We start from the raw sequence: 27,725 nt of genomic DNA on the forward strand, positions 1-27,725 counted from the left end.
AAAATCGCCGTCCATGATGCTGAAATGTTCAGCCTCAACACATGTACAGCGCACACACACACACACACACACACACACACACACACACACACACACACACACACACACACACACACACACACACACACACACACACACACACACACACACACACACACACACACACACACACACACACACACACACACACAAAGCCCAAACCCCAAAACCTAACCCGTATTCTAACCCTAATTAAGGGCTTGTGAGTAGGTATTTCGCGGTAAGGTTGTTGTTGTACCTGTTGTATTCGGCGCATGTGGCAAATACAATTTGATTTGATTTAATTGTAACCCTAACCCCCCTAAACCAAAAAATATACATGTTCCTTGTTCGAACCGGAAAAAATGTTTAATTTCTTGATTTACTATCTTTGTGAGGACTTCTGGACCCCACAAGGATGGTAAAACAAAAAACTCCGTTCAAAAAAATTTGAGAGTAGCCTATAAATGAGTAAGTCTAGGCTACTACTTTACTGAACACACATGAACCTATTGAGAAATGTTATGAATGCATCCTTCCTTCCTTTCTCCCTTCCCACCCAATCCGTTTTAAAAATTATCTGACATGACTGAACCAGGGGAACTCAGTCGCAACTTTGATTTAGCATACACATATCCAATCATGTAGGATTTGAATCCAACATTTATCGATTGAATTTCCTCTTGTATGACATTATTTCACTCGATCTCGTATCGTCGACTCGCGAAACAGATCAAATTCTTAGCCTTTCTCTTCCAAATTCCTGGAATTAGGCCTAAATCCATCTGCCCAAAAATGCCCATCTCCTCTCCCCGCGGTACACAGTGCGCATGCCCAGGATCTCATGAGCGATATTGTTGTGCTGTGTTGGATAGCAACCGTTTCACAGTATTTCAGTAAACTAGTACTTTATTGTGTCGTTTAAGAATATCAGTTAACATGGCAGATCCAAGAATACGACAGATTAAAATCAAGACTGGCGTTGTTAAGCGGTAAGTGCAGTTTTTTAACTAATACAATCTTAAAAGATAGCAGGCTAGCTCGTTAACTTGCTAACTGACTAACATGCTACACCCACTAGGCCGTGGATACCTACGGATCGAGACAGAAGTCAGGCTGGGCGTCGAGAACACTTCGCCGGTATAGATTTAACTATACACCGGTATTTTAGGGAGGTGCATGCATTGTCAATCAAAATAAGGCAGTAGCAAGGACATAGGAACATGTACTCCATAACATATTTAAATATACATTGTATGTTGTTGAATGACATTTTCGCCTTTTTATACAATGTTTTAACCATTTATAGTAAGTGCGTGTGTCACGTTAGCAAGTCATCCCGGTTGTGTTGCCTATCACGGTAAAGTAAAGCGGCTAGCATACAAGCTAGCATGCAACGTAAGTTTGCATTCTCTTCTCGACAATTTATTAAGGATGCAAATCTTTTATGACAACCCCTCATGTACTGTTGGCCTACTTTTTAAAATTGTTTTAATGTATCTTATTATTTTCTATGTAAATCTTGCTCAGGCCTTTTGTTGCGAATAAAAAAACAAAAAAATCAACTTTGGCATTCTCTTGGCTGGTGCACGATAAGCAGTTTTCTCTTGTCGTCTCTGTCTGAGGTGCGAGCGATGCACCCATCAGAGCCAATAGACCAGGCTTTGCCAGCTAAGTTTTCAAGTGAATGTAGGCTGAAGGCCTGTTTATGGTCAGTGACTGTGCAATTGTAAACATAAGCCTCAATGCAGGCATTTGATGCACTGCAGCTGATTTTCTGCAAGCTCATTCTCATCTCAGCCAGGTTCTTTTTTTGTTGACAAGGCAATCAGTTTGAGCTTAGAGTTGCACAATTAGGCCCTTGCTGCAAGTGACTGATGTTTTCCCTGACAGGGCATTCCGTTGCTACAGTCCAACATCTGACCACAATCTGTTATTTATTTCGGAAGGACAGAACAAGAATGTCATATTTTAATACATGTTCTCCTGAAAGCTGTTCAAGAGCTTCTATTCATCGAGAGATTCCATCACAACACTGGACATCATCCATATATACATCCATAAATAGAATAGTCGGCCTAAGCATGGCGAGGATTTTTGTTGTTGTTGCTCTCTCCCTCTCTCATCACCTCCAGGTTCGCTCCCTCCGTGGCCCTTTGTGTAAATGTGCTATCGATTGTGTTTTGATTAGGGTCACATTACTAACGGGCTCCCTGATGATTGTGGGTAATGGCGCTGGCTGCTGACACTTCTCCCTCAGAGGGTGATGTCACAGACAGGGTGTCTGATGCAGTGGGGAAACTGCAGGCCCGCCGGTGTAATGAGAGGTGGTGCTTTATCAAGTTGGTTCAAACGCATCTCCATTCTAGAATGGCTTCATTTCCATTCTAAAACGTCTCTATTCTCATTCCTTCCCATGCGGCCCCATTCGGAATAGGTTGACTTCATCATCGGTTGTCCTAGGAATGGTATATTTCACTGAGGCAAATTAAGTAAGGAGAGATCCATTACCCATTCAGCAGCTGGGGCCTGTAGCATGACCTTGGCATTGGAACCTGCAGCCTCTGTTCAAGGTCAGATGGAACAGACTGCCTTTTCTCTCTTTTTGTCTATTTCTCGTGTAATTCTGTACCCTACTATGTCCTTCTGTCTGTCTGTCTTTCCCTCTTTCTCTCATGTCCCCCTCCCTCTCTTTCTCCCCCTCTCTCATTCCTTATGTGTTATTAGCAGCTCCCTGTCTGCTCTCTCCCAGTAAGGCCTGTTCCATTGGCTTTGTGGCGTTGTACATTCCAGTCAGTGCCTCCTCTCTGCCCTAGCGAGGCGGATGCCCTTAATAAAATGACAACAGTAATTTGGCTTTGTCATTTGGGCCTTGGCATAGGGCTATAGGCCGGTGCTCAAAAATGCAGTGCTGCCGGAGGAGGAGGAGGAGGCCGAGGCCGAATGTGTGTCGGATCTCTAATTCCCTTTTTTTCCTTATTTTCCAGAGAGATGCCTTTTCCATTAAGTCCTGGGTGGCAGGTCTATTTAAAACCAGCCACGACGACCCCACCCCTCATTCACACACACACACACACACACACACACACACACACACACACACACACACACACACACACACACACACACACACACACACACACACACACACACACACACACACACAGCCAGAGTTTCCAAGACCCTGCCGGAGAGAAATAAGAAATGAACATCGGGACTGGATGAGAGGAAGAGGAGGATTGACGGGGTGGGGGTGGACATTTAGTTATTAGACTGTCCTTCAGTTTTATTCAAATAATTTCAATCCCCCTTTCTTTTCCTTCCTCTCTTCCCCTCTCTCTTGTTGCTGCCTTCTCTCCCTCCAAATAACCTCAGAGGTGACGTCCTTACTGTGTAAAGCCTGAGAGAGAGGAGAGGAGAGGAGGAGCGCTCCTCTGCTGTTCCTTGTTGCATATGCCGCCCGTTTAAACAGCGTCTTGATGGAAACGTATTAAAATGAGCGGTAATTGACATAAAATATGACAGAGTGCCGTTGGCTTCCTCGGCTAAGCAAGGCGCCACGGCAACACTGAGGGAGAGGGTGTTTCTGGGTAATGTGCCTGATTAATGAAGGATCACTCACACACACGAACCAACGCACACAGCTGATTTTATGAAAAATGAATTCCGCGTCGTCATCCCGACAAGCAAAGCTGCAGCCGGAAAAAGACTATTAGTCAGGAATCATTATCAATACTGATATTTTCAAACTCCATTATGCCAATCAGGATCTGAATTTATTTAATAGATTTAGTTCCATTTGGCCCGTAATTGATAAATAATCAAAATGTATCAATGTACTCAAACCCATTTTCACTAACAATCAAGGAAAAGTGGTCCATTTACCACATGACTTGGTCCAAATTAGGGACTAAATTGATGATCAATTAATCGTAGAAAGGGCCAGTAGAGTGTGTGTCCTGCCAGAAGTGGCAGTTAAATGGAGAGCGTGGTGATCAGGCAGAGGAGGAAGGCAAGGCGCTGTACTGTAGTAGATCCACAGATAACCAACACACAGACGACATTGCTACATTATACCCATGCTGTACACATCTGGGAACAATGGGACAAATTGGTCAGGACTATTTTTGTTGTTTGTTTGACCATTACTTTACCTGGTGGTAAGTTGAATGAGAACTCCTCCTCATTCCTCTTTGACATCTTGGGGCCTGAGTTTGTACAGCTTTGGGTTTTAGGTGTTTGTGTTTTTTTCTGTGTTGTTTTTAACATCATCAGAATGTTGATTTATTTATTTTTTTGTTCACCCACACCAGACCAATCAGGACACACAGGTTGAAATATCAAAACGAACTCTGAACCAACTATATTAATTTGGGGACAGGTCGAAAAGCATTAAACATGTATGGAAATGTATCTAGCTAGCTTGCTGTTGCTAGTTAATTTGCCCTGGGATATAAACATTGGGTTGTTATTTTACCAGAAATGCACAAGGTCCTCTACTCTGACAGTTAATCCACAGATAAAACGATAAACCGGGTTTGTTTGTAGTAATCTCTCCTTCAGGTTTCTTCTTCTTCTTTGGACTTTATATGACGGTTGGAAACCAACTTTGAGGTGCATTACCACTACCAACTGGACTGGAGTGTGGACCTCAGTTCATCTTTCAATCACCCACGTGGGTATATGCCCCTAAAATCCAGGAGATGGGAGAAGCGGGACTTGTAGTGCGTCAAGCATCACAAATAGAACCAAGTTCTATTTTAACGCCTGACTACGCGGACGCTCGTTGACGAGCTCGAGCCTTGTGGTCAGAATGTTATTGAGCCTTTCTCCATTGCCAAGATAATCCATCCACCTGACAGGGGTGGCATATCAAGAAGCGGATTAAACAGCATGATCATTACACAGGTGCACCTTGTGATGGGGACAATAAAAGGCTACTATAAAATGTTGTTTTAGAGGATTTGACAGTATGTCCAACCGGCCTCACAATCGCAGACCATGTGTTACCATCATCTGAGACCATCCACCAGGACAGGGGGGGGGGGACTTATTCTGATTGGCTGGACCTGGCTCTACAATGTGTTGATTTGTTTTTGTATGTTTGTAACTACGCTGTGCTGTGTCTTGTCTGTTATTGTCTTCCCAGGCTGGTGAAGGAGAAGGTCATGTACGTCAAGGAGACCAGGCAGCAGGAGGAGAAGATTGAACGACTGAAAGCAGAGGCCTGCGACGAAGAGGCAGACTCAGAGGCCAAGTATGTCATCAAGAAACAGGTCGGTGACAACTCAGAAGAATAAGTAGCCTACATGAAGTTGTAAAAACATACTTTACATATACAAACACTTTACATTAAGTTGTAAAAACATGCTTTACATATACAAACACTTTACATTAAGTTGTAAAAACATGTTTTACAGAGGCCTACATATACAAACACTTTATGTTAGGTTGTAAAAACATGCTTTACATATACAAACACTTTACATTAAGTTGTAAAAACATGCTTTACATATACAAACACTTTACATTAAGTTGTAAAAACGTGCTTTACAGAGGCCTACATATACAAACACTTTATGTTAGGTTGTAAAAACATGCTTTACATATACAAACACTTTACGTTAGGTTGTAAAAACAGGCTTTACACATACAAACACTTTACGTTAGGTTGTAAAAACGTGCTTTACAGAGGCCTACATATACAAACACTTTACGTTAGGTTGTAAAAACATGTTTTACATGTACAAAAACACTTTACAGGTTGTAAAAACGTGCTTTAAAAAAACATGTTAGGTTGTAAAAACTTTACATATACAAACACTTTACATTAAGTTGTAAAAACGTGCTTTACAGAGGCCTACATATACAAACACTTTACGTTAGGTTGTAAAAGCATGCTTTACATATACAAACACTTTACGTTAGGTTGTAAAAACATGTTTTACAGAGGCCTACATATACAAACACTTTACGTTAGGTTGTAAAAACATGTTTTACAGAGGCCTACATATACAAACACTTTACGTTAGGTTGTAAAAACGTGCTTTACATATACAAACACTTTACGTTAGGTTGTAAAAACATGCTTTACAGAGGCCTACATATACAAACACTTTACGTTAGGTTGTAAAAATGTGCTTTACAGAGGCCTACATATACAAACACTTTACGTTAGGTTGTAAAAACGTGCTTTACATAGGCCTACATATACAAACACTTTACGTTAGGTTGTAAAAACGTGCTTTACAGAGGCACTTTATGTTAGGTTGTAAAAACATATATAATATACAAACACTTTACGTTAGGTTGTAAAAACGTGCTTTACATAGGCCTACATATATAAACACTTTACGTTAGGTTGTAAAAACGTGCTTTACATAGGCCTACATATACAAACACTTTACATTAGGTTGTAAAAACGTGCTTTACATAGGCCTACATATATAAACACTTTACATTAAGTTGCTTTTAAAGCTGTGTAGTTATACTATATATATATATGTCATACTATTGTAACTACATTGTATTAAGTTCATTATGATTTAGCAACTGATTTGTGATTGCATATTCATGGATTTGGAGCCATTTTTGTTATTACACAAGCTAATACAATGTTGCTACCCTCTTGGTTACTACACAGGAAAGAGTGGGCCTGATAAAGTAACGCATACAAATAATCTTTTCCTACGATGAGGTGCGTGCTTTTAGTACTGTTCTATTTGGCATTCTAAATGACCTGTTGTGTTTTTCCACAACTTTTTCTTTGTCACCTTCGTGGCTAAATGTGGAGAAGCGTTCTAATGTGCTTTATCACGCCTATTGTAAAAGAGAAGTACAGTAGAGAACGGATGATGCCAGTAGCCCTACATTCACTGTAATGAGGTCAGCGTAGTATCATTATGAAGAATTAGGCTTGGGGGGGGGGGGTTTAGTGATTTAGTCATTAAACCATTTCTGATTTAATGACGTTATGTAACTTTGGAGGAGTTTGATAATTACTGCCACATGCTGGTAATTTACAGCCGCTAGGAGATCGCTGGCCCATATCCTCGTCTGCTCCCTCCCTCTTCCTCGCTCCCTCCTATATGTTCCCTGCTTAGAGTAGAATGAGTGAGGGATGAGAGGCTGTTAGAAGATAAAGACCCAGGGTGACCTCTGTCCCCTGTGTGCCCTACCTAACCTTTGTTTTCATCTCAGCTATTCTAGGGATTTTACACCTTTGTGGAGAGGATCATCTGCAACGATTTCATGCCCAATGGTCAACTCTTGCAGTATGCACATTAGATAGCTCGTGTACATCCCAAATGGCATCCTATTTCTTATATAGTGCACTACTTTTGACCAGAGGCCTGTGGGAATAAGGTATACAGTGGGGCAAAAAAGTATTTAGTCACCAATTGTGCAAGTTCTCTCACTTAAAAGGATGAGAGAGGCTTGTAATTTTCATCATAGGTACACTTCATTTATGACAGACAAAATGAGGGAAAAAATCCAGAAAATCACATTGTAGGATTTTTAATGAATTTATTTGCAAATTATGGTGGAAAATAAGTATTTGGTCACCTACAAACAAGCAAGATTTCTGGCTCTCACAGACCTGTAACTTCTTCTTTAAGAGGCTCCTCTGTCCTCCACTCGTTACCTGTATTAATGGCACCTGTTGGCACCTGAACTTGTTATCAGTATAAAAGACACATGTCCACAACCTCAAACAGTCACACTCCAAACTCCACTATTGCCAAGACCAAAGAGCTGTCAAAGGACACCAGAAACAAAATTGTAGACCTGCACCAGGCTGGGAAGACTGGATCTGCAATAGGTAATCAGCTTGGTTTGAAGAAATCAACTGTGGGAGCGATTATTAGGAAATGGAAGACATACAAGACCACTGATAATCTTCCTCGGTCTGGGGCTCCACGCAAGATCTCACCCCGTGGGGTCAAAATTATTACAAGAACTGTGGGCAAAAATCCCAGAACCACACGGGGGGACCTAGTGAATGACCTGCAGAGAGCTGGGACCAAAGTAACAAAGCCTACCATCAGTAACACATTACGCCACCAGGGACTCAAATCCTGCAGTGCCAGACGTGTCCCCCTGCTTAAGCCAGTACATGTCCAGGCCTGTCTGAAGTTTGCTAGAGAGCATTTGGATGATCCAGAAGAAGATTGGGAGAATGTCATATGGTCAGATGAAACCAAAATATAACTTTTTGGTAAAAACTCAACTTGTCGTGTTTGGAGGACAAAGAATGCTGAGTTGCATCCAAAGAACACCATACCTACTGTGAAGCATGGGGGTGGAAACATCATGCTTTTGGGCTGTTTTTCTGCAAAGGGACCAGGATGACTGATCCGTGTAAGGAAAGAATGAATGGGGCCATGTATCGTGAGATTTTGAGTGAAAACCTCCTTCCATCAGCAAGGGCATTGAAGATGAAACATGGCTGGGTCTTTCAGCATGACAATGATCCCAAACACACCGCCCGGGCAACAAAGGAGTGGCTTCGTTAGAAGCATTTCAAGGTCCTGGAGTGCCCCAGCCAGTCTCCAGATCTCAACCCCATAGAAAACCTTTGGAGGGAGTTGAAAGTCCGTGTTGCCCAGCAACAGCCCCAAAACATCACTGCTCTAGAGGAGATCTGCATGGAGGAATGGGCCAAAATACCAGCAACAGTGTGTGAAAACCTTGTGAAGACTTACAGAAAACGTTTGACCTCTGTCATTGCCAACAAAGGGTATATAACAAAGTATTGAGATAAACTTTTGTTATTGACCAAATACTTATTTTCCACCATAATTTGCAAATAAATTCATTAAAAATCCTACAATGTGATTTTCTGGATTTTTTTTTCTCATTTTGTCTGTCGTAGTTGAAGTGTACCTATGATGAACATTTTTTTATTTAATTTTTTTATTTTACCTTTATTTTACTAGGCAAGTCAGTTAAGAACAAATTCAATGACGGCCTAGGAACAGTGGGTTAACTGCCTGTTCAGGGGCAGACCTTGTCAGCTCGGGATTTGAACTTGCAACCTTTCGGTTACCAGTCCAATGCTCTAACCACTAGGCTACAGGCCTTGTGGGAGAACTTGCACAATTGGTGGCTGACTAAATACTTTTTTGACCCACTGTAATATATATATATATATGTGTGTGTGTGTGTATGTATGTGTATATATATATATATATATATATGCACACACACACACAGTGGGTCAAAAAAGTATATATATATACACACACACACACACACACACCAGGTGTAGGTTTGTGGTGGGACTGGGAGAGCAGATGGATTATAGTAGGAGATGGTCAGGTTGAAGGGCAGGATGGATGGACGGATTAGAGGTTTTCATTGTAATAGAATCAATAGGCTTCGAAGTGTAGTCTTTATCCTGCTGCTGTTGATGGGATCAGTCCACTGCACTGGTACTGGTACCACTCTTCCACCTCACTGTGTGTGTCACAGCCTGTGCGTCTCTCCACCTCACCACTTGGGTTTCTTAGAAGTGTGTCTGACTCCTCTGTGCTTTTTAGGATGCCAGTCAGGGGAATTCCCCATTCGCTTTGCCTGTTGAGAGACTCAGTTCTGCCTGAACCCTGAGACTCAGTTCTGCCTGAACCTCGGGCTCTAACTCCCATGCCTGATCACCGTAGTGCTACCTGCCCTGGGCGTAGCAATTCCCATGCCTGATCACCGGTGCTACCTGCCCTGGGCGTAGCATGCCTGATCACCTCTCCATGCCTGATCACCGTAGTGCTACCTGCCCTGGGCGCCTGATCACCGTAATACCCTCTCCATGCCTGATCACCGTAGTGCTACCTACCCTGGGCGTAGTAATACCTCTCCATGCCTGATCACCGTAGTGCTACCTGCCCTGGGCGTAGTAATACCTCTCCATGCCTGATCACCGTAGTGCTACCTGCCCTGGGCGTAGTAATGCCTGATCCTCTCCATGCCTGATCCTGATCACCGTAGTGCTACCTGCCCTGCCTGATCACCGCGTGCTACCTGCCCTGGGTAATATGCCTGATCACCGTCTACCTGCCCTGGGCGTATGCCTCTCCATGCCTGATCACCGTAGTGCTACCTGCCCTGGGCGTAGTAATACCTCTCCATGCCTGATCACCGTAGTGCTACCTGCCCTGGGCGTAGTAATACCTCTCCATGCCTGATCACCGTAGTGCTACCTGCCCTGGGCGTAGTAATACCTCTCCATGCCTGATCACCGTAGTGCTACCTGCCCTGGGCGTAGTAATACCTCTCCATGCCTGATCACCGTAGTGCTACCTGCCCTGGGCGTAGTATGCCTGATCACCGTAGTGCTACCTACCCTGGGCGTACCTGCCTGATCACCGCGCCCTGGGCGTAGTAATACCTCTCCATGCCTGATCACCGTAGTGCTATCTACCCTGGGCGTAGTAATACCTCTCCATGCCTGATCACCGTAGTGCTACCTACCCTGGGCGTAGCCTGATCACCGTACTACCTGCCCTGGGCCATGCCTGATCACCGTAGTGCTACCTGCCCTGGGCGTAGTAATACCTCTCCATGCCTGATCACCGTAGTGCTACCTGCCCTGGGCGTAGTAATACCTCTCCATGCCTGATCACCTACCCTCGTGCTACCTACCCTGGGCGTAGCCTGCTACCTACCCTGGGCGTAGTAATACCTCTCCATGCCTGATCACCGTAGTGCTACCTACCCTGGGCGTAGTAATACCTCTCCATGCCTGATCACCGTGCTGCTACCTCTCTGCTTTACTCTTCTCCACTCACCCAGGTGTGCCGGAGGCAGAGCGAGGCGAGGACCCCTGCTGCTGCCCAACTCCCTGCCCGATCAATAACTCAATAAAAAATGTCACACAGGCAGAGAGCTTGTTGTGGGACGTTAACCTTAACACAGCGTATGTGGGATACTAAACCAAGACATTGCCTATTGCCAGGAATGACACAGTGGTGCTACTGAAGCTGTAACGGGTTGTTTTTCAACCTTTTAATACATTACGTTCTAAAGCAGTGTTTCTAAACCTTTTTTGTACTATGGTTCTTCTGCTTGGAGGACCCCTCGAAGAAAATCGAACACACACAACTGATATGCTTGTAAATGGTGTAGATGATGGTGCTGATGAGTGTTGTGTGTTGTGCTGTCTCTGGGTTCCAGTTGGAGGTGCTACAGGAGTCCAAGATGATGATTCCAGACTGTCACAGGCGTCTGACCATAGCACACGCAGACCTGTCCCAGATACTAGTAAGAACAGCTCTGTTTTCTTTCAGGGGAAAAAAAGAAAAATAAAATAAAATCACATGGGAGCAATCCTAGGGCAACAGTGGCCAAGATGGACTCTGTTGGGAAGGAAGAAACGTTAAGAGGAACCGGACTCTGGAGGTGGAGCCAATCCTCCTTGGTCTTGGTTGCGACAGGTTTATCTGGGTGTTAGTAGTTTGGGCTTCCGTGTCGGGAGTGTGTGATTTGCAGTGGCACTCTCATCATGCAGGTGCGTGTGACTGTCTGTAGTGTTGTCTATCCTGACAGATCTAAGAAGCCAGAGAAAGGAACATACACCCTTCTTCCACACACATGCATGTCTCAGGGTCCTCACAATTAGCAGAGAGCAGGAGTCAGGCAGCCGTGGCCTCGGTGAGAAACACGTGCAGAAAGAGGCGGAAGGGAGAGAGGAAATCACAGATGACTCCTCTGAGGGAGGGTGGGTAGACGTGACAGCGACTTGTCCCTCTCCACCTCACACCAAAATCCCCTCTCACCCACCTCAACCCCTTCCCGCACGCACGCACACACACTCATTACGGTTCATTAGCAGTTCTGTCACTGTGGTGGGCCACCATAGGAACCCAGCAGCACTCGATTAGCACAGATGTGACCCACACACACACTCTCTCACACATCCACCCACACACACAGACACACACTCTTCTGCACTGACTAGAAATGTTACACTGTGGAATCAACGTATGCAGATTGTTAATGTACATTTTTATTTAAATTGACTATGTAAGGGACGTGTTAGAAAACCAGGTTTTGTATGATCATTTGGTGAATAGCCACGTGATTGGACCGTGGACTTTTCATGGCTAGGTTAATTATGGGTTGATTGTGGACTGTAAGTTAGATTTGGTGTTATGCTATTTGAAGGGTTAGTCATTTTTTAAAGGTTGTGTGTATGTGATGGGGTTAGTATTGATATCCTGTATGTGCTGTGTGTGTTTCTTCAGGAAACGGAAGAGGACTTGGCTGAAGCAGCGGAGTACAAAGAGGCCAGGACCGTATTGGATTCAGTGAAGCTTGAAGGATGATGCTCTCACTCTCTAATGCGTCACTTAGATGTCCATTCCATTCGTCTGGGCTTGTTTGGAATCATAGACAAACAGAATCGTTCAGCACTTTTTTTTCTCGCTCTTTTTTTTTTTAAACTTAAAAAACTTATTCTTTTTTTTTTGACTTATTTCTACAGTTTGAGAACAGCGTGTCTTCTGATCTTGACATCCTTCTCTGGAGTGCACACTCTCACACAACCATCCAATGAACACTTCTTTCTGTTCTTACCACGGTGGATTTGCTTGGCTTCTACCGTACAGCTGCAAATGAAGCCTAATTGTGTTGTTTATCTCGTATTCAAGCTATTGTACTTTAGCGTCTTGCATCAAGTGATTTAGAAGTGTTCCTCAATTTGTTGATTTGAGCATAGATTGTTCTTTATGATAACTGATACAATATTTAGTATGTATGTATTCTCTCATAACAAGCAAGGTGTCACCAGTGAACATAATTATAGAACCAAAGAACCTAACAAGAGGAGAGCTAGCTAAACCGTTATTATATAACATCCATCCTATTGTCTGGGGTTTGATGGAGAGAGAAATGTAGCACTGTTTTTGATATGGTTAGTGCTATCTGGGAGCCTTGGGCTGTCCCTACCCTAAACCCCTAGCCCCTTATTTTAAACCGTGTGTTATCTTAACCATAAACCATGTTCAATTTCATCTTCAATGGTGTAAGGATGGCCCAAGGATCCCAGACAGCACGGACTGTTTTGGCATGATGCCTGTTTCAGGACACCAACCTCCGCTGGTCAATAATATCCATGCGGCCTAGTGACATCATCAGCACTGTCATCACCAACTGGACATAGCCTGTCACATCCACTGTATAAGCATGGGGCACACTTGGACACACTATTTTCAGCCACTACGATACAGCTACGACCAGAATGTGATTTTCGTAGCAGCTTTTGAGAGCATTTTCGCTATTTCTTTTCCTAATCTTCATCAAATTATCTTAAACTGCTACGTTAATTATCTTAACCTTCTGTGTAAGATCTAACACGCTACGGAAAAAATCACTTCCGGTCGTAGCTGTCTCGAAGCGGCGTGAAAATAGTGTTGTTTTTTTCAATATAGGCGTAGACTGTTTGCCGAATGACCAGTAAGCGTAGTTGTTGGACATCAAATAACTTGTTATTTTGGTCCACAAGTGTAGACTTTTAAAAACTATATTATTCAATATTTAATTTGGGTTAACATATATAGTTTTTATGTTCCACTATGGAATTGTCCAAATTGTTTATTTTTACTGGACCATAAAATGTAGGCCTATCCATAGACCAACCAGATAGAGGATACGCCTATGGATTATATAAATACTATTATCCCAAAGGTAAACTAAACTATGCTTGAAGATGTTCAATGTAGGCTATATGTTTTTATAGCCGACAAAACATGTATTAGGTTGTGCTCATGTTAAGCCTGTTAATAACATTGGATATGAATAATATAATTGATTAAATGTTCAAACAAATCTCATGGCCTATTATTTCTTTCCGAATAAGTTCAGACTATTTCGAGGTTAAGGCATCCAAGACACACGAATGCCAGTCTAATAATACAAGACAAAAAACCTGACTGGGCAGACATTAAGGGTTGGCTTGATCCTTATTTTACAGATTTCGATAATTATCGGGATCGCCCCGAAGTCTCATTATCGCCCTAATGAGACGCGCGCCTCTCCGTGACATCCAGCCTATCCATCTCGTTAAGGAAATCGCTCTTCAATGCTGATTATTTTATTTGGAACCATAATTATATTTCTTTCGGATGACTCACGGTCTAATCGAGTCCTCGCATAGGGCAGCGGCGCTAATTGAACCATGAGATGCGGTGGCGGGCCGCAGGCGCTACCTGGATATGTGGGCGAAGGACGCGTGTTAGCGTTTTTTTTGTCATGGGTCTTGTTCTGGAGGCAGCTTACAGAGTGGCCATTACCTGGCACAGCCACAAAGCCATAAAAAAGCCTAACCTTTACCCTAACCTGCTAACCGTATATGTCTAACAATATACTCAAAGAAAGAATGTTCTGGAAGGACCAACAAGGGTTATGTGCTTTGTTCATTTTTGACACTCTTTAAGGTTTTATATAGAACCGAAATTGGTTCCATATAGAACCCTATATATGGAACCCAATGGTTCTAATATGGAGCCAATTTTAGTTCAGTGTAGAAGAACCCCCTACAGAAGGGTTCTATATAAAACCTTTAGGGTCGCAATAAATGAAGCAAGCAATATAACCTTTTTTGGTTCTATCCAGAACCTTTTTTTCTAAAAGTGTAACCTTAAATCAAGACCAAAAAGCACATTTTTGTTTTCTTGAATGTATGGGAAATCGCTCAGTTCTGCCTCCAGGACAAGACTCATAACAATAAACGTCAACCTGCTGAAGGATGCGGCAAGGCGACGCACCTGATGGATGGAGCCCTTGCGCGCACCGCGCCTCTCTATTTCCTCGCTCCTCTCTCCTCCCCAGAGCTCAAACACAACAACTTATTACTTCTAATCCCCCGACTGTCACCAAATCACCTGCACGAAACAAGAATATAATTTGTTAAACTGGCATTTCTGCAGATGGAAGATCGATTTTCTCTTTAGAATTCTCTAATTGAGTGAATACAGACGCCTGATGACTTAGATTCACCCCCAGACCTGGGAGAAGAAGAGGAGGAGGAGAAGAAGAAAAGGAGTCAACAAAAATCATCCTCCGTGTTATCTCTCTGCACCGTGGCCCGAGACGACAATGCACGCGGGAGAATGAAGGGCAGGCGGAGACGACGGGCAAAAGGCAACACGCGGTGTCTCTAGCGTGCAACTCCCGATGCGCGAGCGAATGCCCAAGGCCCCTGTTGAAAAGAGAGAGGTGCACTGGAAATCTACAGCTCCAATACTGCGTATAGAATTACATTTGTTTTTCTTGTGGTTTTATTAAAAGTCACTCCTCATCTCCAGAGCGCGTGAAAATGTCTACTTTCCACTCAGATGCGCCGCATTAACTTGCAGGTGGCGAATTTGTTTGTTTGTCTATTTTTATTTCTGTGCTGGATAAGATTGATGTTGTTATGGGGATCTCAGCCAGGAGAGAAGCCACTCTGCTTTGCTCCTCGTTGTTTACCCTAATTACAGCCTTTTCAATTCAGTGAAACGAGGACCTTCATCTGACACACACACACACACAAATTATAGGTTACAATTTCAAATTATAGGTTACAATTTCGTTGGAGAAATAGTCCTAAAAGTGTTCATAACATCGATGTTCCTAATACGAAAAAATAAACACAGTGATAATAATAATAATGGTAACAATTATTATTATTATTATTTGTATTATATTTACATTATATATTTTTTCTTTTGTACTATAATGTGCTTTCGATTTTATGATTTGACTGTTTTCAAACAAGGATGTTTCTGTATGAGTAACTCGTGATTTTTTTCTAGGAAATGGACTAACATGCTAACAATAAACAATAGCATACATAGGCCTATTGGAGAGAAGCTATTCATTTTTGTTCCGTTTTTATTCCGTTTTTATTATTATTATTAGGCTATTGTTATTGTGATTATAATTAGCATATGGCTATTATTATATTCAGAAAGGGTTAGGCCTATGGTGATACAGTGTAGGTTACTTGCAACATTCCACGGGTGTAAACCCACTGAAAATAGGACCTTTTGTTGCACCAGGAAATTGATACATTTCTTCCCACAAATGAATTTGATAAAATGCTTGGTTTTACTCCACGTTTTACAAATAAAGCTTGAAATCCCTGTGCTTAGTTCTGGGGGCGGGTATTGGCTTACAGAGATTCAATCTATAGGTATTGTACGAGGTAAACTAGCTGAATAAATTGTATTAGAGGGAGCCAATGTGTTTTCAGCCTAGCTAGTGTCTTTCTTTGTCCCTGGTCAACAATCTGAAACCTATTTATTAGGGGAAAATAACTTCCTCCGCCATGAAAAGTCCAACGTTGGCCATTTGCAGCACTGTAAGAAAGGAATTTAATACAGGGTCACTTTCGACACAAAGACACATTTTCATATAACCTAAATGTGTATTTTGTAGCCTACACGGTATCAATAAAAGTGCAGTTTAATGCATTCTTGGAGCACCATGCCACTGCGTCTGCCTCGTGGCGTTTTCCCGGGTTAAATATGAGATGGCGCACGGAAATGAGTCATTCACTTTTGTGTACAGCCATAAAAGCCGTGAGCTATCGAAAAGTCGTAAAAATAAGCGCGCAATCAATCACACGCAATGGTGCAGTTCTGACGGAGTGGCGAACACCAAACAAAGTAATGATTTTAAATTATCGTTATGGTTTCAGCGCACAATCCAAGACTGCCTAAACTGACACAGGTAAACTGTTAACATATTAAATAATATTATTACGATAATTGATGCTGAATAGGTATACGGCAAATACAATTAATATGCTCTTCGAATAAAAATAGGGAAAAAAACAACACAAACCCGGACATCTTGAATAACGCACACATTCTCTGCTCTGGCGCTTTAATCCACATTCTGCGATATTACAGGTATGAAAAAGAAGAACAGACAATTGTTTCCAAATTTAATCCACACTCTTCTCCTTTTTTCTAATTTTCAGGACGAGCGGTAGATAGTTACCCTGCGGTTGCGTGGCGCATAAGGGATTGCTGTGACCCCAGTGTGTCCGAGATTGTCTGGTGCTCCCCGGTCGGTCGTGACACCAGATTGCCACTAGATAAAAGATGAGCCGAGCTAATTCAACCCGGGATGGACTGGGAGAGGACCCCAAAGTGCCCCAAGTTTACGCTCGGACGCTTCCTTTGTATTACTTCCAAAAAGGCACCATTCACTATAGAACAAATGAACTTGCTTTCACAAAACGTTCCAGCATCTGTGTGGAGCCTGTTGGAGTCTTTTGTCTCCCTTATATATTTTGAAAACGTGGTGTGTGACAAGAAGCTAGTGCTAATTGGTATAATGGCGGTTTATTTACAGACTGCATTACAGTCCTTTTTATACCTGCTTTGTCTGACTGAAATGAATACGCTTAATTTGGGCAGATTAAAAATCAATACCGTGAAAAGTAATTGGCCAACTGCAAAGTGTTTAGAACATGATTTTGTGTTCGTGTGTGTCTGTTCTAGTGCGACAGGTTTGCGACCCACGCCTTCAGCGGAGATCTGCTCTCTCCTCTATCAAAAGGAAACATTCCCGGATCATGTTCAGCCACAGCTCAGTTTCCACTTTCCGCCGAATTATGCACTTAATTTGCTCACATATCATTTACAATAAGTCCCTCCCTGCGTGACAGTCGAGCCTCAACAGTACTAAATCACCTCTAATTTATACTGATTTTACTCTAATAATCGTAATAAAAAGCTTATAGATTTGGCACTAATTACATAAAAGCCTAATGATGTGGAAAATTACTCTGGTTAGAAATATATCGCTATTCTAAACTTTGTTGGCTGACTGAGGAATCAGAGGCATTAGCAGAGGTTCACTTCGTGTCCAATAGGCAGGACTGACTAGGACACATTGGATATAAGAAGTCGAAAATGTCTGGTGAAACTAAAAATATCCACGGCCGTTTACAATAAAATTTAAAAAACGGAGAAAAGGGCCGTGCTATTAAAACAAAAACCATTGACCCACTTCAACAGACTCACATTACATAAACCTGACCTTAAATGTGGTTATAAGATGTAGTGTAAAATGCACACTCAATGCTTTCATACTCGGGCTATGTGTATGCTTAATCTAATTTGAGGCATTTGTTTGTGTAAGAAATATGTTGTGTCATTCACACGCTAGAAACGATGTTTATGTAGCCACAGAGGCTGTTAACGCGGCTAAATCGGTCGTTGTTCAAACCTGGCCCATATACTATAGAGGGCAGAAACAGCACGCACAATTAAACAAATAGCACACTGATCCAGCTTCTCAATATTAAATCATGTGATTTTATTGGATATAATTTGGAGTTGAAATCAAAGCCAATTACAGAAATTAGGAGAAATGAACTTGTGAATGTTGCTGGATTTGGGAATTGGCGTGGCTGGCTGCTCAGGGTTCTCGAGGTGGCTGACATATCTCGAGCTTCAAATCTGATTGGCTTTCCTTTGAAGAAGCTCATGGGTTCATTCGGTTGTTAGGCGCCTCCCCGTTTCTCTAAAGGACATTATAATGCAAGGAACCTTCTTTTTTAACCACAAACCGAATTTGCTTTCATTTAGGCTATATATATTTTTTAAATAGGTTAAAGTCATAGAGATTTTTTTTGGAATAGCATTTCGCCCTGGAGCGGTGCGCAATGCTATCGCACGCCGACCTCCTGGATGCTCGCCTCGGTGAGTTATCATCGCCAAACTCCGGTCTTCAACTCTACTGTAAGCTGGAGGCACTTCTAATCTAAATCAAGCAGAGAGAATTGACAATTTGTTTCTTATTTTATCTTAATGTCATTTAAGTGAGCTAATTCAATGGAAAAGTAATTATTATTATTATTATATTACTGCGTAATTTGATTTAACCGTTTTCTAAATTATTGACGTGATGGAATGGAATTAAGGAGTCGATTATTCGGTGTATGCTAGTTGTGTGCTTGTTGGAATGGCATTTAGTCTCTGGTTTTATCAATACTGCAATGTCCACTTCAATGTTTTCACCGCGTTTTTAGAAAATATCATTTTGTAAAATAACCAAATGTTCAACCTACTCTTTGCATGCATTGGCAAACTATAGCCTGTATTCCTCTCTTGCCAGACGTTGACAGATTCGTGAAAGTGTCACTTGCATTACCTTAACTAAACAATGTATTTTCAGGAAATATCTTATAAATGATATATTTTTTCATTTAACACAGGGTAGGCTATTGCATTATGCAAAAAATAATTGTGACATTGCCTTTAAATTCTGACCGGGTGTTGTGTCTATCCAGGGATGAAGGATGCCGCGGCGGAGCTACTGGGTCACAGGGAGGCTCTAAAGTGCAGACTAGGCGGTGGAGTGGGATCTGACCCCGGCCACTCCGGCGAGCTAGCCCCGGGGCCAGACACCGTGGAGGGGGCTACCATGCTCCCTGGAGACGATATCAACAACGGAGGATCCAACCCTTCCGGCATGCAGGTCAACAGTAAAGAGCAACAGGACAAGCAACAGCAGAATAACTCCAGCCAATCCGGAGGAAGTCAGAGTCAGAAACAGAAGCGCCACCGGACCCGGTTCACCCCGGCCCAACTTAACGAACTGGAGCGCAGCTTCGCCAAAACGCACTACCCAGACATCTTCATGAGGGAGGAACTGGCACTACGGATCGGCCTAACGGAATCTCGCGTGCAGGTAACGGAATCTCGCGTGCAGGTTTGTTTGTGATACGGGTTGGGAAATGTGTGTCTCATAGAAAATTATTTAGAAGCAAGAATAATACAGCTGTAAGAGTAGTGTACTAATACTGCATACAAATATGTAATGAAATGTGTAGGCGTATGTATTAGCCATTTTAACCAAACAGGAGAACGTAGGCCTAAATATGAATAGTCAATGGCTATTATCATTTCGCTTTTATGTAGGACCTAAACAATAACAATATTTGATATTTGTAGCTAGGCACAACGGCTAATTGCAAAGTAAACCTACATTATAGTCTAAATTAACATGAGGAAAATATCCAACTCACAACTCTCACATAAGTGCCACTATAACATAAGTAGCCTGCATCTAAAGCATATACAGTGTAGCCTATAGAAGGAAGTACAATAATATATACATTGATACTGTGTGATAAATATCTCAATAGAAATGTATAATAATCTCAAATATTTGTCCTTTTATTACCATCGAACCAAAACGACAGCGGAAGAATAATTAGCCACGCCTTGTGTTGTTTCATCTTCCTCGAAGCAACCATTTTTTTATTTCCTTGTATCAAAAATAATATTATGATACATCTGATCCACGATTGTATTTTGTGAGTTTTTTGTTTCTGTTCAAAGTATTAGAAAATGCAAAATAGGCTAAAAGGTAAAATCCCTCCCTGACAAAACTGCTTTGGGCGCGCGAGCTGTCCATGGTGCTGAAACGAACGCGCCAGGTCGATTCGCGTGAAACCAGATGCATGTGTTTGATTCATACAATACATTTGTCCCAAAAATATGTTATTCAAGACAGAAATGAGGAAACTACGATTTTAAGAGATATCATTTTCCAGAAACAAACGGAGGGAAATACAAAACAGCTTTTAACTAGTCTATTATCAAAGTTGTATTAATAAATTGATTTTGATATAATTTAAATGTCACGAGGGTACGTAGGCATATTTATAATATCTGTCAATCACAGATTTGTGGGCTACATGTGGAAAAATTAAGGACATCCAATGTAGGCCTAAGTATTTGCCTATAATTCATGAAAATAAATGAAAAATTATTCACGAAAGTAAGATTTGTATGTAGGCTATATTTTTGTATAAATATGAGTGTATTTTTTCATGTATGCCCCACTCATTGTATCCAAATAGATATTGCATTTTACATGGCAAAAAGTGACTTAATTTAAGATATTAGGCATGGTAAAAAAAAGTAGGCCTACTATCTATGGAATAAGCCACTTAAAACTCGGAATTGGCCAGACAAAAACAAGAGGCACTTTATTTGGGAACAAAATTGGTTCTTAAAATCTAATAACGTTTCGTGTCATTTTCCTATTGGAATTGGCATATTCATGCGTTCTCATGCGAGATGAAAAGGAAACGATCTTGCTTTATTATACCCTCACAATTAAACTCAATTAAAATGTAATTACTTTATTTTATTTCCCGTTACATTCCATAGCTCGCCAAAATAGCACACAAGATGAATTCAAGAACAGCGCGACATTGCAGTTGTCTTTGGTCATTGTCTGATGCATTGTCGTTCATTACCAAGTAGCCATTCTCAGGGTGATAGTGCAATAAAACCAAATCCATTATTATCCACCAATTTCAGAATTGTTTATTACAATGGGGGCTTATGAACCAGCAATGAAAAATGCAGACGAGTCGTTCACATGTGAAACAACCGTGATAATCATCATTATTGCACGGATCAATTCGGTTAGGAATAGTTGATTTACATAAAGTAAGAATTAGCGAAACGATGATCCCTTTATAATAATACTTCTGAACCAGCGGGTAAAAATAGATCTGGGATGTTTCGAATGAGGAGGCGCACGCAGCTCGCGCTGTTCTCTTGTGGAATGGGCCTGTCAGAGTTCCACGTCTTAATGGCGGACTCGCTGAAAGTGTACTCTGTCTTTTAAACGGAATGAGAAATAGCATTTTTTTATTTATTTGAAGTGTAATGCATTTGAGGCTGGATTTCACGGCTGGCTACTCTGGGGGAGAGATTGGCCTCTTAATACAACGGCCCAGTTTCTCAACCAAATCTTCACATTAATCATCGTCGATAGCCGGGTTACTATAGTCATATATGAGATCTATATAGGCCTAGAACGTCTCTCCCAAGGACCCACGGAATAAACAGTGGTGATGCATTTACAACGCCTTTATACAACGCATTTACTTCCGAAATACTGATATTATTGTTGTTTTATGTAGGCCAATAGTCAGTGTTTATATCCATGTTATGCATCAAATTTGTTAAAGCAGAACATGTGTTGATATATCAAATAAACAGAGCTACTAATCATTAAAATAATAAACTGTTTTCGGATATTTTAAATTCACAACAAAATAAGGATCTATAATAATAGTTGCAATAACATATTTTCAGCTGAGATGACCACCTCCCCCATAGGTGTATTAGTTTAGACTTCATGGAAATGGATTTGTGTTTTCTGACGTAGCCATTTTTATTTTATGATAACCTAGAGGTGTTTCGGTTATGCACTAAAGTAGGCATGCCACAGCCGATTTACTGAAATGGATTTTGGCGTAAAGACATAGAAGCTATCAAAACCTTCGTTTATGGCATATCATTTAATCAGTTATATCATGTATAGTGTTATCCAGGGATTTCCCCTGGTAGAAAGAAGATGTGTAATGGCAATATCTGAGTTATGTGCTACCTGCTTAAGAACATAAAACGTTTTCCCGTGAGTAAAAGTGAGCATATACAGAAATGTACAGTAGACCTATTCATTGTGTCTCAAACTGATGACACTGTAGCCAGATGCTAACCCATCTCTCTCTCTCTCTCTCTCTCTCTCTCTCTCTCTCTCTCTCTCTCTCTCTCTCTCTCTCTCTCTCTCTCTCTCTCTCTCTCTCTCTCTCTCTCTCTCTCTCTCTCTCTCTCTCTCTCTCTCTCTCTCTCTCTCTCTCTCTCTCTCTCTCCCTCTCTCTCACTCTCTCACTCTCTCTCCCTCTCTTTCTCTCTCTCTCTCTCTCTCTCTCTCTCTCTCTCTCTCTCTCACTCCAGGTTTGGTTCCAGAACCGACGTGCCAAGTGGAAGAAGCGCAAGAAGACTACCAACGTTTTTCGCAACCCGGGGACGCTGCTGCCCACCCACCACGGCCTGCACAGCCAGTTCAACTCTGCCGCTGCCGCCGCCGCGGCCATGGGCGACAGCCTATGCTCCTTCCACGCCAACGACACACGATGGGCTACGGCAGGGATGCCAGGCGTCTCTCAGCTGCAGCTCCCTCCAGCCCTGGGTCGCCAGCACCAGCATGCCATGGCGCAGTCCCTGTCCCAGTGTAGCCTGTCCGGTCCGCCGCCCAACTCCATGGGGCTATCCAACATGTCGTCGAACGGATCCGGGCTCCAGTCTCACCTCTACCAGAACCCGTTCCCTGGGATGGTCCCGGGCTCCTTGTCCGGTCCCACCAACGTGACGGGCTCGCCCCAGCTGTGTAGCTCCCCGGAAAATGACGTCTGGAGAGGGACGAGCATCGCCTCCCTGCGGCGCAAAGCGCTGGAGCACACAGTATCCATGAGTTTCACTTAGTTGCAACCACGAATCCAACGGCCATGTTTTACGCGTTTTTGTTTTTACTTCGTCTTCTTCTATGATTTTTTTGTTTTGTTGTTGAACCCATCCAGCCAAATACAGCTGGACAAGGATGTGAACGTCTCCAAGTAAAAAAAGCAACAGGAAAACAACAGCCCTATTCCCCAGTTTTGTTGCCAAACTTATACTGAAACCAAACCATTTGAAGGTGGATAAATGCCTAAATGTTTATCTTATTAATTTATGATGTGCATGTATTGATGACAACTTTATTTATTTTACATTTATAAATGCCATATTTATTTATTTACTTATCAATGTATTTATTTATTTATACTTTTAAAATATATATATAACACCTCGTTTTCGTTTCATTCCTTTCTAACAAAATAGTAGACCACTGATATTTGCCACTGGAGTTTCTAACAGTTGCCACAGGCCGATGGTCGAGGATATAAAAACTGTAAAAATAAATAAGAAAGCTCATTTTTATTGTCATCTGCTGCACAGCATGCGATCGACCATGATGGGCCACGGGCATGCGCCGTGCACGTGCAGATATCACACTTGGAAGTTTTCTTTTTTTGTGTGTAAAGCGTCAAAAGATGAATAAAACGGAAAAGAGGGAGACACGTGACCATCTCAAAGGAATCACGCAACATGGAAACGAACTTGACTGCATGTGCTGGCCAAGGCAAATGTACGGAAACACCATAAATAAGACAAGAAAATCGACTTGAATATAATCTGTTATATAGGATGTTTTGTGTAGAGGAAGCATTCTTGACTTGTTCCCATTTGGTCAGTTTGTGATATGTTCTAATCTAAATTATTGTATGTGCTTATTATCAAATCTGAATTTCTTAAATGTTTGATCTTATACTGAACAAACCATTTCGTTTCATGGACATGTTTATATCAATTGACTGTAAATGAACAAATAAAAATCATTTTCAATATGTCACATCACGAATCAACCTCCTTTTCTTGAACGTGACGCATGTAGAAATCGATCAAATAGTGACCTGATGTTTATGTGGACATCACTGAAATGAATCGGTTTCCGGTTTCCCCGGTTTCCGGTGATATACGGTGTAATAAACAGGAAAAACGATTATCAAAACATCAAACTCTATCTAAACAACGAGCTGCAATTAAACTATATCCGTCCAATATGTATTGCTGCTGATATTTCACCAACGTAGGCTACTTATGGAATTCCACCCCCAGACTCAAGCAAAGCGAGTGGACAAAGATGTGGGTGTGTTATGGATATGAAAGTTCAAAGCAATGGAGAATTGATCTTTTGTATTTGTAGATGCAAAATCAATTTCTATTACATAAATGCGTGTTTAGTGGCGCACCCCTTTCAAAACAACAAGGGTTTTTGCAGAACCGAATGACATCCTATCCAACCAAATATGTCACGTACGTGCGACCCAGCCACGAGCCCTCCCGTCTCTTCCCGTCTCGCTCCGTTGACGGGTTTGACCTTAGAGTTGATTGATAGCCTACTACAGCGCTGTTAACGTTGATTGTACAGGCTTATATTTTGTTTTGTCATGTCAATGTATATCACGGATTCATTCATCAAACCCAGACGAGGAGCAATCTCGCCTGCATCAACGCACGTCCATACGGATAATCTCCCCAACAAAACGTCGACAAGCACTAACACGTTGTGTACAGCTGCATCATTTACACCGCCACTAGCAGGACATCAAATAGGGGAGCGAGCTACTCAACTCTACACCTATTTTATCCCCTGTGTTTGTGTGTGTGTCTTTTGGAGCCATTGATCTACGTGACCTTCTGTTCGCATGACAGTGTACTGTGTCTATGGTTTGATCTTGGGAGCATGGGACTATCTAGAGAGCAGACACACAGTACAATACCACCGGGCACAGACGTCAGTGTCATTGGATTTAGGTTAAAAGTTGGGTGGGAAAAAAATACGAAAATACCTTACATTTATGACTTTTTTCAAATCCAATCAGGTTTCCATTTTGATTCAACGTCATCACGTTGCATTTTTTTTTTGACGTGGAAACAACGTTGATTCAACCAGTTTTTGCGCAGTGGGATGTGATAGTATGAGAGGCATTGGGGCTGGATTCAATCCATATCGCAGAAGTTTCGCGATATGGATTTGAATCCAGCCCTTGGTTAATCCACTATTGTATTTCATCCACCACAGCCAAATGAGTTCATTTTAAATCATCATCATCATCATCATATTAGAATGGTAATGTTGTCTGGGGTTGGGCAACCGAAGATAGTATGGTTAATAAAACCCAGTTGCTTTTCTTTGACGAGGCTGCGTTCAAGATCTACCCATTGTTGCCTCAACGTGCCTGTTCTTTACTTGGATCTGAACATACAGCACACAATGTTGAGTATCACTGTTGATCTCTGGATGCTTTCCCCCACACAAACTAGAATAAATAAATAATCAAGTAGAAACAAGTGTAACAACTGGCACTCAACCACCGAGCGAATACCTGTGTGTGTGTGCGTGCGTGTGCATGTGTGTGTGTGTGCGTGTGCGTGTGTGTGTGCGTGTGTGTGTGCGTGGGTGTGTGCGTGGGTGTGTGCGTGGGTGTGTGCGTGTGGTGACATCTGGATGTGTTAATACCCACCGAGCATCACAAGACAAACCAGGGGAGTTGGGGAGATTTGCACGTGGATAAAGATTTTGCCAGTCCTGGCAACAGATGTGAAATAATATTACATAAATGTAATCATTTGTTTCACTATCACCCAGGTTAATTACTTTGTGGAAATGGGTAACCCATTTCTCATTGGGTAATTTGTCACACACCGAAGCTAGAGCCAATCAGTGACCCCGCTGTTGGTGGGATCATTTCTCCCAGAATTCTGTGCAGTGAGTGTGTCAGTGAAAATGTGGGAGAAAGCCAATGTTTAACTCCTATTTATTTCACACAAATAAATGAAATCAGTCAATAAACCATCCGAGGGTGAATATGGCTCTCTCTATCCAGGAGTATACATTTTCTCTCAGTGTGTGTGTGTGTGTTTATGTGTGTGTTTGTGTGTGTGTGTGTGTGTGCAGGGGTGTTTGTGAGTGTGTGTCATAAAAAAAGTGTGAGAGAAGGTGTTTGAATGCTTCCTGAGTGTGTGTGTGTGTGTGTTTCTGTAATGGGAGATATTACGTGTTTATGCATATATTTCCAGACTGAATTGTTCCACCCTCATTTACCTACCTATTCGTTGGAAAATTTCACTGCAGACGTCTACAGACATCATGACAACTGCTATAGCCAATATTTCAACAAGCACATCAGTATGTCCAACGTTCTTAACTCAATGTTGACAACCACCTCCATTCCCTCTAAAACATAGACCAGCATAACTGAGAATACAACAGCAAACACAACTCTGGTCAACTCAAGACATATATGACTAGTGTTGTTATACTATGCACAGCGTGTACAAATACTTCAAATATTATCACAACCAATGGGCAGCTTTGGTTGGAACACTGTTTCAAACAGACAGGGAAGAGTGTCCAAGTCGACTTGAAGATCCCACAGCCCCAGGGGATTGATCTTTGCCTTGTACTCTACTCTACTCATGGTGTGACTATACAACGCCACTGCACATGTCTGAAAATGGGAAAGCATGGTTATAATGGAGGAGAGCTATAATACGGGTTGACAGACAGACAGACTCTGCAGGAGAGGATCTTGGTTGGGGATTGTTGTTACAGATGGTGCATGACGATGAGTTTCGTCTGAAGGTTTTATTAATTTCAGTCTAAGTGGTGAAGAGGCTGGCTCCGACCGTGTTTGGTCCAGTCTGACGAGACTGACTGACACCTTGTAGCTCCCGCCATCCGTCATCGTTTGAGAATGTCTTCATTATATCACATGAAAATGAAGAGATTCGATATTGTGCCCATTATCTATCCATAAGAGCAAACGAATGGAGCACCGCTGGGGTCATAGAGAGAGAGATAGAGAGAGAGAGATAGAGAGAGATATACAGAGAGAGAGGAGATAGAGAGAGATAGAAAGAGATATATATAGAGAGAGAAGGAGATAGAGAGACAGAGAGAGAGAGAGTGACACAGAAAGACAGTGACAGAGAGACAGTCTTTGATTCTCTCTCTCTCTCTCTCTCTCTCTCTCTCTCTCTCTGAGAGATATTTTAATAATTATATGGTTATAATATTTGGCATTTTGTATCACCGAAATTCTAGAGAACAGAGCACTCAAAGTGTGTGTGTGTGTGTGTGATAGGTCAGGGTTGGATAATTAACCTACGATGATGGATACACAGCAATTACAGTGATGCTCATGTGACAAATTGGAGTGACAGAGGCCTGAATGGGGTCATGCATTCTCCTTAGTCTGCTCTTACAGTAAAGTCCCAGACTAAACATCCCAATCACTATCC

The 27,725-nt window shown here is 42.0% G+C and overlaps 2 protein-coding genes across 2 annotated transcripts; both read left to right on the forward strand.

Annotated features, from left to right (window-relative positions):
• The first annotated feature begins 830 nt into the window (after positions 1-830).
• LOC135544633 (tubulin-specific chaperone A-like) lies at positions 831-13,839 on the forward strand. Its single transcript, XM_064972390.1, has 4 exons — positions 831-1,010; positions 5,168-5,294; positions 11,188-11,274; positions 12,258-13,839. Exons 1-4 carry the CDS (start codon positions 958-960, stop codon positions 12,336-12,338), a joined length of 348 nt encoding a protein of 115 aa, XP_064828462.1. The 5' UTR covers positions 831-957; the 3' UTR covers positions 12,339-13,839.
• A 4,834-nt stretch (positions 13,840-18,673) lies between these two features.
• LOC135543815 (homeobox protein orthopedia B-like) lies at positions 18,674-24,258 on the forward strand. Its single transcript, XM_064971147.1, has 3 exons — positions 18,674-18,710; positions 19,301-19,722; positions 22,776-24,258. The coding sequence occupies exons 1-3, from the start codon at positions 18,674-18,676 to the stop codon at positions 23,301-23,303; spliced, it is 987 nt and encodes a 328-aa protein (XP_064827219.1). The 3' UTR covers positions 23,304-24,258.
• The last annotated feature ends 3,467 nt before the right edge of the window (positions 24,259-27,725 follow it).

The sequence above is a fragment of the Oncorhynchus masou genome, chromosome 8 (genome assembly GCF_036934945.1).
Source record: "Oncorhynchus masou masou isolate Uvic2021 chromosome 8, UVic_Omas_1.1, whole genome shotgun sequence".
Classification (NCBI taxonomy): Eukaryota; Metazoa; Chordata; class Actinopteri; order Salmoniformes; family Salmonidae; genus Oncorhynchus; species Oncorhynchus masou.